This window comes from Botrytis cinerea, chromosome 3 (genome assembly GCF_000143535.2).
Source record: "Botrytis cinerea B05.10 chromosome 3, complete sequence".
Classification (NCBI taxonomy): domain Eukaryota; kingdom Fungi; phylum Ascomycota; class Leotiomycetes; order Helotiales; family Sclerotiniaceae; genus Botrytis; species Botrytis cinerea.
Window position 1 is genome coordinate 95,030 of NC_037312.1, and position 12,443 is coordinate 107,472.

Below are 12,443 nucleotides of genomic sequence, written 5' to 3' on the forward strand. Positions count from 1 at the left end.
CGTGACTTGGTTCTACTCCGTATGAAGATCCGTCACTATCGTCGCTAACATCGGAAGGATAGGACCTACTACCCTACCCAGACTCCATAACGTCTGATCTCGCCGGCAATCGAACAGATCTGGTATAGCCACTAAAATGCGTCGGAGATGCTCCCAGACCCAAACAAAGCCTCAATTGGTGGCTTCATTTCAGCCTTGATTGCTATCCACACCTTTGATGCTGGTGGATTTATTTTGAATGGGGCATCAAAAATTGATTATGGACCATAGGCCGACGCATGGGCCAAGATAAGAGGAATACTTGAATGGCATTCATGCAAGATCTAAGGGATGTCTGTCGGTCTGGAAAGGGGTCGAGACGATGGAGAGGCTCAAAGCCTGGGCTTGCAGGCAGATGTGAATGTGCACAATGCTACCATGCAAATTGCAAAATATGATCAAGTTTCCGCCATCTGAATGATCAAATTTTTATGTGAGTACGAAAGTAATGCATCAAGTGATCCAAAGTACCATGTAGCTAGCAATTTGCTACGTGCAATAGTTCAGCCAGGATAGTCTCGAGCAGGCTTTTGATATGCTAATCAGGCACATGTATTGTCTTTGTTGAAGTTTATTCGAGGGAAATTGGCACAACCTTCGCGGCCACCGGAAAATTGAAATTCATCATCCAAACAACGTCAGTCAGCCTGCGGCTGATGTCAGTGATGTGCGAATTCGATCACCCGCAGCTAAGCCGTCAATGGTAAGCTTGGCAACACCGAGATTATCATCAAATTGCTATTCTGCTCGCAATACTTATGCCCCGCGTATCGCCCGAAGTCGGCAGCTCAGGAAGTTTATTTTTTTTTTTCGGAATTCGGTAGCTCCGTTTCCCGCCGAGGAGCGGGGTCTTAGATCTCAAAGCCTTTGGCAAGTTTAAGTTTTCTGATAATGGCGTATACGTAAAATTCTGCATGTCGTAACGAATCTCTATACTTGGCGGGTTTTTACCAAGGGCAAAAGTAGGCGAGCTTCGAACAAATAAGCCTTCGGAGACTTTGGAAATTTCTCGGCTCAATCTACAATTTAGACTCGAGTACTTTGAACATTGAAAGATTATGAAACTCGGATAGGATTAGATGCCACTAAGAAGTTTTGACTTCCAGTATTAGATAGCACTTTCTAAGGGATTCATATTGTGACACGTGTTCAAGTTATGGTAACCCTGGGCAAGTTAATCCAGTAGAAGACAGCAGCAGGTCTGTTAAAATGCCAGAATTAGACACGTAAGCAGATTAGAATGCGACGGTGAGCTTGTCCAGATCTTAAGTCAAAACAATTTGAATGTAGAAAACTTGATGTTGAGCTATCAGTATAACATCCTCACCTCATATTACAGTCTTGACAAAATACCAGAATGGCTGCAGGAAGTATTCAGTATTCCGGACCCGATTCTCATGATCGAAAGCAATCTCCTTTTTATTTGGATAAGAGCCCCCAAGTGAAATAAATGTTGAGCCTCTTTCCCAGGCTCAATCATCATCGTTTGAATGATTGGTGATCCAAGGAGACTTGTTTGAATTGAATCATTTTGTTGCAAGGCTCTTCTTAACTTCAAGCGTAATTTATAGCCCGTTCTATGTCCAGAAATAAATCATCTATCTTCTCTTCTTCCTCTCATCAATGCTAAAACAAAGATTGGATACCTGTTAAATTACACAACACCTTGAATACGATTTGCGGGAATTAAAGCTGTCTTGTAAGTCCAAAAACAACCGTTTCTCTGTCCTAGGCTCGGGAGGAATAAAGGATCCAGCACCGCAGAGGCATGTTAAAGCAATTATTAAGATAATGAACCAAAGCCTCTTTTTATAATTAATGATAGCTCGTACGAGTGCTTTATACGTTTCAACGAAATATGCTAATATGTTTGAACGCTGTGGCGTCATTCTTACTAGAGCTGTCTCTGATGATCTATTATTTTGATAGATAGCTAGGCAGAAATATCTAAATTGCTTTTGAACACTGGCCTGATATCTTTCGTACATACTATTCATAACTTTGAGACTGCCTTTTTGTCTTTGTATGAGATCTCATCAATCGTATTACATTCATTTCGTGTTATATACTTTAAAGATAAGAGAATACTTTTGTGAATACTCATCAATTTTGGATTTGTGGATCTTGATATCTATTTCAAGGGCCTTGAAATCTTTGGATTTATAATACCTGATAGCTCAAATGAGAAGCGGAACATTTGTTGTGATGAAGTTTTTGTTAACAAATGCAGGCTTAAAATTCCCAGTCTCATTGTAGCGGACTGTAGCATTAATTGTCACGGGGAACATTAGAAACGGATTTTCCGAAAAGTTTTCGATTGAAAAAAACATTTGTTCAAATTGTTAGATTATCTCTTGAAAGAATTGCATTGTTTAAATACGTATTAGTTACATAGCTTTTCTGCTTATCAAGACTAATCGTTTTTACTCCCATCAAGCTTCTAAGAACACTACGAGACGTGGATGTATCCTGTATAACTATAGATATAAGTTTAGCAAGTGTGTCTCTCCATACACACAGTCATTTGGTATATATATATATATATATTTGAAACTGTGGAGAGGGCTTCTGGCGAGTATATAGCCGACTTGGATGCGGCTAGAGTAAATCACTCCATAGGCCTAGAGAAGGCTTTCTCATTCCGGCCTGGATTAATAGGACTGGCCCAGGCCTCATTATTCGATTAGAAATTTGGAAAAATCAAAGGCGAGACCATTGATACCTCGTGATTCTCCAAAAAATGCGACCAGTAGGACTTACATCAATGCGATTCGCAAGATTGGGTTTCGGAGCTATTAGCAGAGCAGCTGCGAAGAAGAAGCTGCAGATGAAAAACTTCCAAGGTATTTGTCAATATGGCTAGAGATGTCATAGTCATTCGTCATTTTTCCTGGCCATAATCATGTAGACGCGGAGTTGCAGTGAGTTCTCCCCAGCATTAAACATCTCAATAATTAGCATTGAACTTAATGACTTCAGAACAATGTTCCAAATTCAAAATCCTATCGTATTATCTGCAGGTCAATGAGGAATTCTTGCAGACTCTCCCTCTTTTCTTAAAAACGAATCATACACCTAAGCAGACGATAAAGGAGCGGCTAGAGCTAAGTTGGCTTACCAGTGTTTCTCTTCTCAAACAAGTCAGTGGTGCCTGTCTGAAATAATGAACGATCTGTATCTTACAATCGAGTCGAATGTTACCTCGGGGATGTCCTTATTTGACTTGAATGATCGAAGAGGTTCTGCTGACGCTTTCCCAAACACAGCTGCTGAAAGCGATGACGTGAAATTGCTTGTTAACTTGATAATAATGGGGATCGATAACCAGAGTTGCAAGCGCGTAGATGCCACATTTTCGAGTGTCAGCTAGTATTATATATACCTTGTTATTGGACTAGACAGGCTCACTTCGACTATTCGCCAAATACTGTTACCAGAGGTAAAGCCTGAGTCACCGTTCCATGCTTGTGCATATCGTGCTGTTGTTCCATACAAGAACATGCAGAAAGACACATTCATGAAAGCTAAAAAAGTGAGATTCTGGTGTTAGACAAGTATTTATCATCACTGATCCTATATGCGATGGTTTCTAGAATCCCCAATCTCGTCTCGATCTATCCAGAGTATTTAATACTGATTCCATTATATCAATCATGCTGTCTATCATGTAAAGAACATGCTCGTGAAGAACTTGCTTCCACAATGTGCAAAATATGGCCTTAAAATTGTCCGAACTGAGAATATGATTCCTGATGCCTAGCTGTAGCCATTGCTAGTAGTTGGTCCAATTAGACCTGGTCATCTCCGGACAAGAGCATGATTCTCATGGGTGATGCTGCACATGCCTGGGGCAAGTGAACATGAGATGTATTCAATCATTCATTGTTTATAACTAAAAGATCTGGCCAAACACACAGCTCAAGACGCAGCCTCATGGATGGAAGATGGCTCATTCTTCCGTCGTTGTATTTGACAAGTTGCTCAGAAGGAAGCACTTCTCACTTGAAAAGGGTATGGAAGTGTACAAAAATGCTCGAATCGCCCAAAGCATATTTGAAGCAATAAGCGCCGCCTGACAATGATGCGTGGATATAGCCAATAAGAGTGAGAGGGAACAAAAAATTGATACCAGTATTTCTGTATTCGTATCCGAAGTTTTTGTTGCCGTTGCGTTTGATGTCTTCGATGGTTACCGTAGACTCTGGCGAGCAATAATCACACGTGATGTCAGCAGTGGGTCAACTAACCATGCCCTGGTCTGGATGAAAAAAACAGCACACTAAAAAAAGCATTACCACTTTCAAGATTGTTTTATAAATCAAAAAGATATTTTAAATTGAAAAGATATATATACATATTATAAATAAGAGACTATTAATATTTAATCTCGAATTTTGTATCAACAATATTTGATTATTGATTTTAATTTCTCATTTGAAAGTAGCACTGTCTTTTTGATATGTCGATTGTTTTGTCCAGGGCGTGCTAACCTGAACGCTAGCTAGTGACACCGACTCAATCTTCAACGCATGTTTCTATCGCAGCAAGACTTTTGTTTTGCATCAAATCCACTGACAATATGTAAAAGTTTCGAGTAAATTTCTTTTTGGAAGCTTCTCTGCATCAATTTATGGGATGACGGCGAGCTATACCCCATTTTATCACTATATGATAAGGATGGGGAATCACCTACCTTAGATTATGCAGGCAACTTCACCAATTGCCAATCGTTAGCCCACGAGTACGTTGGAAGTGTAACTCCGCACCGTCAGTTACCGGTGCCGGTTTATTTTAACCTTTGGATACTAGATCCCACCTAGCATTTTCCATGTTTTCCTATTCGTTATCTTTCTTATTTTTAGAAAAATATACATTGTGTGGCTGGCAGCGAAGGTAGTTGGTTGTACATCTGTATAAAAAGCCCTCGCTCACATTCAATCTCCAAGTGAGAAAGCTGGAACTTCGGCCAAGGTCTAATTTTCTCAATTTGTGTGATTCTCTTGCCAATCACTGGTTCCTCATCAAGTATAGGTGTCATTTACGGGATTTTCACGTTCTATTATCTGTGGCATTCGAGAGACATGGCCAAACATTTCCTCGTCGCCCTGATTTCAACGGGATACTTTGTTTCTTTTACCCAAGCTGGAGCCGAACTAACAAAAGGATCTCAATTACCAGGGGCACCATCCTTCGTTGTCCCCTCGGCATTCCCGACCTCGGTGTTTTCGAGCTATTATCTCAAACCTGCTGCAACTGCCGAGCCCCAACCAGCTTTGTACGATCCGATACTAAACATCACCTTTCCTCTCAATCTTACTGATCCTACGACCATACCAACTTCTGCTGATGATCCAGTATACTACCCGGAAGCTATCGGGAATCCGAGTAATACACCCCCTGAGATATTGCTCCAAAATGCGCTCAATGAGATTAAGGATATCATTTACAACGAAACTGGGCTCTCAAGCAATTGTTCAAAATGTATTGCTGCATTAAGCGTAGGGAAAACTCTCGCCCAACAAGCTCCAGAATATGTACCTGATGCTTTGGTTTCGCTATGTCAAGCCACAGGTTTTGCAACAAACACCACGTGCAAAAACAATTATGCACCAGGGAGTTGGGGTGCAATATGGACTCAAGTGCTAGCATTGGCCGATGTTACTGGATCAGACGGTCAATATATTTGTAGTTCTTTGAGCACCACTTATTGCCCGCTCCCCAGCGCAGCGCCATTGAATACGACTGGATTGTGGAAACCAAAGCCGGCTAACGTAACGGCTCCAAAACGAAGTGGACAACGAAAAAAAGTTCTCCATCTTTCGGACTTTCACCTTGACCCTAGATATCAAGTTGCTTCTGAGGCAAATTGCTCTTCCGGTTTGTGTTGTAGATACACGAATACTCCCATTTCTCAAGCAATATTTCCGGCACCATTATATGGGTCTTACAAGTAAGTTTCATGTTCTTATTTAACTGGAACAATCAAATAATAGATTTTTAGATGCGATACCCCATACTTCCTTGCGCTGGCAGCTCTTCAATCCGTTGGGGCTATGACCGGTACTAACGGCTATGGATCGGAGCCCGCTTTCACAATCTACACAGGTGATTAACCAAAACTTCTTCCATATATTTTCACTAACGTCCTACTAGGTGATCTCGTTTCTCATGATACTCAAAACCAAATGTCACGAGAATACGTTGAGTATACGGAGACTAGTATCTACTCAATACTAAAATCATACATCAAAAACCCTATCTTCCCCGTACTAGGAAATCATGATTCAAGCCCGGAAAATATTGATAGTCCCCACAGCCTACCGGGTCCTTTGGGTAAGCAGTTTAGCTGGAACTACGATCATGTATCTTCCTTGTGGCAGCACGAAGGCTGGTTGAGCAAAGCAGATGCCGAGGAAGCTGCTACCCACTACGCTGCTTATTCTGTGAAAACTCATCTCGGACTTCGAATTATTACATTGAATACCGACTTTTGGTACAGGTCTAATTATCTTAATTTCATCAACACGACAGACCCTGATGTTTCCGGCTCATTAAAATTCATAATAGACGAGCTTCAGATGGCGGAAGATGCTGGCGAGAGGGTCTGGATTCTTGGCCACGTATTGTCAGGGTGGGATGGAACCAATCCACTACCAAACCCAACAAATCTTTTCTACCAAATTGTCGACCGCTATTCACCCCACGTCATCACCAACGTCTTCTGGGGTCATACACATGAAGACCAAGTGCTTATTTACTACTCCAACAACGGAACCGTGCAAAACTCTTTAACTGCTCTAACAACCGGATGGATCGGACCAAGCGTAACCCCACTGACCAACATGAACTCCGGCTATCGTATGTATGAAATTGACACCGGATCGTTTGAAATAATGGACGCATATACATTTTACTCCGATGTAAACAGCTATTCTTCCCTTAATGGTACTGGCCCTACCTACCAGTTCGAATACTCCACAAGAGCTGCCTACGGACCTTCAATTTCTTGGCCAGAAGATGCGCCGCTCAATGCAACATTTTGGCATGGTGTTACGGAAGCGATGGAGAAAAACAAAACGTTAGTAGAGGTATTTAATACGTTCCAAGGGAAAAGTTCTATCAAGAGTCCGAATTGTACAAGTGATGCTTGTGCTCAGGCAAAAGTGTGCTATATCAGGAGCGGAAGTGCGCCAATCGGGAGGGCTTGTCCGCAGGGATTTGCGAGCGTGCAGAGCCCTTATCTTGGGAAGAACTTTTGAGGGAAAGGGGGAGATGGTGGGGGATGTAAAAAATCTAGATAATACTACTAATTTACTAGCCGAATTTCTGATGATCTAATAGAACACATTCACCCTGTGATCGTATCTCATCCCTGATTTGCATATTAAAGGCCCATTATGTAGCTTAACATTGAGAAGGTTGTTTATCTCTTCAGTTGCAAGAAAAATTGAATAACGACTACCACAGTGCATCTGTGTGCCTTTTCCCCCTTCAGTTTTTATTGAAATCCAAAAGTTTTGATCCGATAGTGTGTATGACTTGAGGCATCGTCTGAAAATCTCAATCATAGGACTCGTTCATGGTGAATGAAACGTAGAATATTGTACAACATCATGTCATTAAATTTTTATACTTGTGTAGCATTCCATATACTTTAGTCCACCCTTTAGCCAGACTTCTTTTTCCTGATAGCCATAGCTTCTTGACCCAGCTCCTCCAAAGCGTCCTCATAAGTTTCCTTCTTATATTCGCCAAATTTCCTTGCATCAACAACTACCCTCTTGACCTTCTCTCCATCTCTCCTCCTAATCTCTTCACTCTTCGCAACCTCATTGAAGAACCATCTCGCCTCAGTGTTCCCAACTAAAGTCCATGCAGAACCTTGTCTCCCTGCTCTTGCCGTTCTACCTACTCTGTGTACATAGTTTGTAATGCTTGTAGGAACATCATAATTTATGACATGTGCAAGATCAGGAAGATCGAGACCACGAGAGACGAGATCAGAAGCGACGAGAATTTGGAGTTTGCCTCGAGAGAATGAGGCGATAGAGGCCCGGCGCTCGGAGGAACGGGTGGTGGAAGTGAGGGTTCCAATGATATTGGTGTAGGAATCGTTGATCAAGGAAAGCAAACGACTGAGACGGATGGCGGATTCGTTGGATTTGGTGAATATGAGTACACCATGAGGCTCATGATCGATCGGTAGTGGATTAGTTTTGGTTTTTGATCTCGACTTGGCCGCTGGTCTCGAATCCGGCGTCGAATCCGAATCAGTGTCTGAATCTGAGCTTTCGTCTGAGGATGAACTGTCTTCTGAGCTGTCGTCTTCTGAACTGGAATCAGAAGATGAATCCGAGTCCGAATCCGAATCCGAATCCGTGTCTGTGTCAGTTTTAATCTCGCTCTCAACTATCATGTTATTTCCCTTCAATATTTCAATCAAATACAATGGCTTCAAATTCTCGTCATCGACCTTGACAGCAAACTCAGCAAGTCCAGATGGTAGAACATGCGCCTGTGAGCCCTTTCCATCATCACCTGCTGATGAGCCTTCTAGGACCACCAATTTTGGTCGATAGAGCTTCAAACTGGTCAACTGGCCAATATCCCTAGTCATTGTAGCACTAAGAACTATTTTCCTCACTCTATCCCTATTATTTGGAAGTGATTTCTGCCCCGTCGCCAAGGAGTTCATAACAATGTCCAACCACTGTTGAAAACTTTGATCCAGAAGCTTATCTGCTTCGTCTATAACGAGCCATTTGACATTTTGTAGAGTAAGCCCTGGGGTAGACTTCAGATGCTCCACCAATCTTCCCGGTGTGCAAATTAGAATATCAACCTTTGATACCGGTTCAATGACATGATCAGGCAAAGGAGAAACAGTTTCATCATCGAAGAACGGTTCACCTTCATCATCTGTCCCAGCATCAGAACTCTCCCATCGAGAATTTTTTCGCTCTTCTTGCTCGTGGTATAGTATCGGATCATATCGATATGTATTTTCCATAAGGTTCGCTTGTTCCAGTCTGAAAGCCTCATTTCCTACTGCTGTGCCTATCTTCACACGTTTCCTACTCCCAGCAGAGAACGCACTCGAACACACCTCACAAACTTCACGCGCTTGAGATACAAGTTCTCGAGTTGGCATAACGATCAACCCACGTAAACGAGTTACCGTATTACGACTGATATCTTGGATCATGGGTAAAACGTAAGATAAAGTCTTTCCGGATCCGGTAGCCGCTGACACCAATACATCTCCAGGCTCTTGCTGAGACCCAGGAAGGAGGAGAGGAAGTACTGCGGCCTGAACGGCGAATGCTTCATTAAAGCTTTTGGACCGAAGAATATTGGCAGCTTCTACCTCGACCCCTAAATCGGAAAATTGGGCAGTAGTCGTAGGTGAGACTAGAATCGGGGATGCAAGCCATGAAGGGAGAGTAGATTCAAGCGATGGAGGTGGAAGTTCGGGAATCGGTTCTGGTTGCGGCAGTGGGACTAAATCGTGAATCTCCGCAGGTTCTTCTGGCTCTTGGGTATTCTCAACACCTAGACCCTCCTCGGCAGCTTTGCGCGCACGTCTCTCGGCCTTCTTGATAGATTTCTCGCGCTTCTCTAACACCTTTTTATGTCTTGTATCATCTATATCCTCATTACCTTCTGCAGTGTCCTGAGACGGAATGGTTTCGACCTTCGACTTCGACTTCTTTGATTTCTTGTCCTTCTTCGTCGCTTCTTGCGCTTCTTCTGGCAACACAGCATCATTATGCGACTCTTCAGAAACTGACGACATGACTGCTTTCACAGACTTCTCTTTCTTCTCTTTTTTTGCCTTCTTGGACATGGGCTCTGGCGTGGGTTCAACATCTTCGTGCTTTCGTTTGGGGACTGGAGACGGCGATTCGGGTGCAGCTATGGGGGCGTCTATTTGCGTAGAAGATTTCGATTTTGATCTAGACGGTGGTATAAAACGCGCATAAGTTGAGGAGGCATCTGGCCGTGTAGCAGGTGGGGCGAAAGGGGGAGGAGAGGCTGATTTGGGGGGAGATGGAGGGGCCTCAATAGAATTATTTTGCGCCGTTACCTTCTTTTTAGAAGGAGGGACATATCTTGAATACATTTGTAAGTTTATTAATTGATAATTCGACGATTGTCAATGCCAATTGACGATTTTCAAGACTTTCTTCAATCGATTAAGAAAGAATTGAGAAATGGAAAATAAAAATTTACGGAGACCTTAACGACTAAAGTGGCAGTTAGCTGGGCGCGGCTAAATTCCTGGAAGTCTAGGCCCCAAAGCTCCTGAAGCTCTTAAAGCTTCCTACTTCAGCACTCTCTGATGATATTGATTGACATCGTGATGATGAATCTGCAACGACAACTACAAGTGGTTCCTCCCTGAACCCAAGTCAAATTTCTCTCCTTGACCAATTGAACTTAACAACAACAGTTGTAATTGTTGTCAAAATGCCGTACAATATAGCCATGGTCAGCGACTTCTTCTTTCCACAACCAGGAGGCGTCGAAAGTCATATCTACCAACTCTCCACGAAACTCATCGACCGAGGACACAAAGTCATAATTATTACACACGCATATGAGGATAGAACAGGTGTCAGATATCTTACAAACGGTCTCAAAGTCTATCATGTCCCATTCCTCGTTATGTTTCGTTCCTGTACCTTTCCTACGGTCTTCTCATTCTTCCCAATCTTCCGCAATATCGTCCTACGAGAACAGATTGAGATCGTTCATGGCCATGCAAGCATGAGTAGCATGTGCCATGAAGCCATATTACATGCACGGACGATGGGACTGCGGACTGTATTTACAGATCACTCATTATTTGGGTTCGCAGATGCCGGCAATATATTGATCAACAAGCTTCTCAAATTTACATTGAGCGATGTTGATCATGTAGTGTGTGTTAGTCACACATGGTAGGATTGCCCGATTTGATCCTTTGAAAAGTCGTAATCATCTGACACATTATAGTAAAGAGAACACGGTTTTACGCGCTTCCCTTGATCCTCTCATGGTCTCTGTCATTCCAAATGCAGTCGTAGCGGAGAACTTTCGACCATTATCACACCCTTCATATCCCTCTGATCCCCCAGGAAAACATCCTCCACCAGCTCCATATCCACTTGGCCCTCACGATGTGATCACAATTGTCGTGGTTTCTAGACTGTTTTATAATAAAGGGACCGATCTATTGATTGCAGCAATTCCCCGAATTCTCGCCCACCATCCCAATGTACATTTCATAATTGCAGGATCCGGTCCAAAGGCCATCGACCTTGAACAAATGCTGGAGAAGAACGTGTTACAAGATAAGGTTGAGATGCTAGGGCCTGTCAGGCATGAAGAGGTCAGGGATGTTATGGTCAGGGGGCACATATATCTACACCCGAGTTTGACCGAAGCTTTTGGAACTGTGATAGTCGAAGCTGCTAGCTGTGGGTTATATGTTGTATGTACGCAGGTTGGAGGGATTCCAGAGGTGCTTCCTTCACATATGACAGTTTTTGCCAAGCCAGACGAAGATGATCTAGTTGCTGCTACCGGCCGAGCAATTGCGTCTTTGAGAGCTAACAAAGTTCGTACCGAAAAGTTTCACGATCAAGTGAAGCTGATGTATTCATGGACAGATGTGGCAGAGAGAACAGAAAGGATATATGATGGGATCTTCGGCGTTCTGAGTGAAGCGGAATTCTATGGATATGACGCAGCCGATGCAGCTAGCTGGAGCGCCACGAGAGGAAGAGCTGGTGTACAAAGCTTCGCTTTAATCGATCGTCTCAAGAGATACTATGGTTGTGGAATATGGGCAGGCAAACTCTTTTGCCTGTGTGTGATCATCGATTATCTGTTATTTTTGCTGCTCGAAGTTGTTGCCCCTAGAGATAAAATTGACATTTCGAGAAGTTGGCCGAAGAAGATACCACAAGACCCTTCCAGGAGGGATCATGAAAGTAGGAGAGAATTCGGATAATATCATGTGATTGATTGCGGACAAGCGAGGTACATTTCTTACAGATGACGAAAAGGACATGGCCTTCGATGATTCTCAGTCCAAGACGATTTAGTGAGTAAGAAAAGAGTTGAATAGTGACGCTTCCATCCATGCGCCATGGTGGATGTGTCATGGGAAGGCTAGGAATCTACTATTCTACCGTTTCCTACAATGAGACAAGGTTTTGGGGTAGCTCTCGTCACTTTGTCCATGAAATACGGGCCACGTCGATATTGGCAGCTTCCACTCTCGCCCTGGGATGTTGTTGCCCAAAGATTTCGTCCAGTGAATATTGGCGCTAGAGGGTATTGGAGCATCGAGAGTCTGATGATTAACATGCACCTAGACACTAGCTCTATATTTTCCAGGATTAATCTACCTAGAC

The 12,443-nt window shown here is 43.0% G+C and overlaps 3 protein-coding genes across 3 annotated transcripts; 2 read left to right on the forward strand and 1 right to left on the reverse strand.

The window, feature by feature from the left end:
* Positions 1-4,986: 4,986 nt before the first annotated feature.
* On the forward strand, positions 4,987-7,386 carry BCIN_03g00290 (hypothetical protein). The gene is made up of 3 exons (XM_001548812.2): positions 4,987-5,989; positions 6,041-6,144; positions 6,193-7,386. The coding sequence occupies exons 1-3, from the start codon at positions 5,121-5,123 to the stop codon at positions 7,296-7,298; spliced, it is 2,079 nt and encodes a 692-aa protein (XP_001548862.1). The 5' UTR covers positions 4,987-5,120; the 3' UTR covers positions 7,299-7,386.
* A 15-nt stretch (positions 7,387-7,401) lies between these two features.
* On the reverse strand, positions 7,402-10,233 carry Bcdbp6. The gene has a single exon (XM_001548813.2). The coding sequence runs from the start codon at positions 10,160-10,162 to the stop codon at positions 7,706-7,708; it is 2,457 nt and encodes an 818-aa protein (XP_001548863.1). The 5' UTR covers positions 10,163-10,233; the 3' UTR covers positions 7,402-7,705.
* A 125-nt stretch (positions 10,234-10,358) lies between these two features.
* Positions 10,359-12,283, forward strand: Bcspt14. Its single transcript, XM_024691672.1, has 2 exons — positions 10,359-10,982; positions 11,038-12,283. The coding sequence occupies exons 1-2, from the start codon at positions 10,510-10,512 to the stop codon at positions 12,035-12,037; spliced, it is 1,473 nt and encodes a 490-aa protein (XP_024547443.1). The 5' UTR covers positions 10,359-10,509; the 3' UTR covers positions 12,038-12,283.
* Positions 12,284-12,443: the final 160 nt, after the last annotated feature.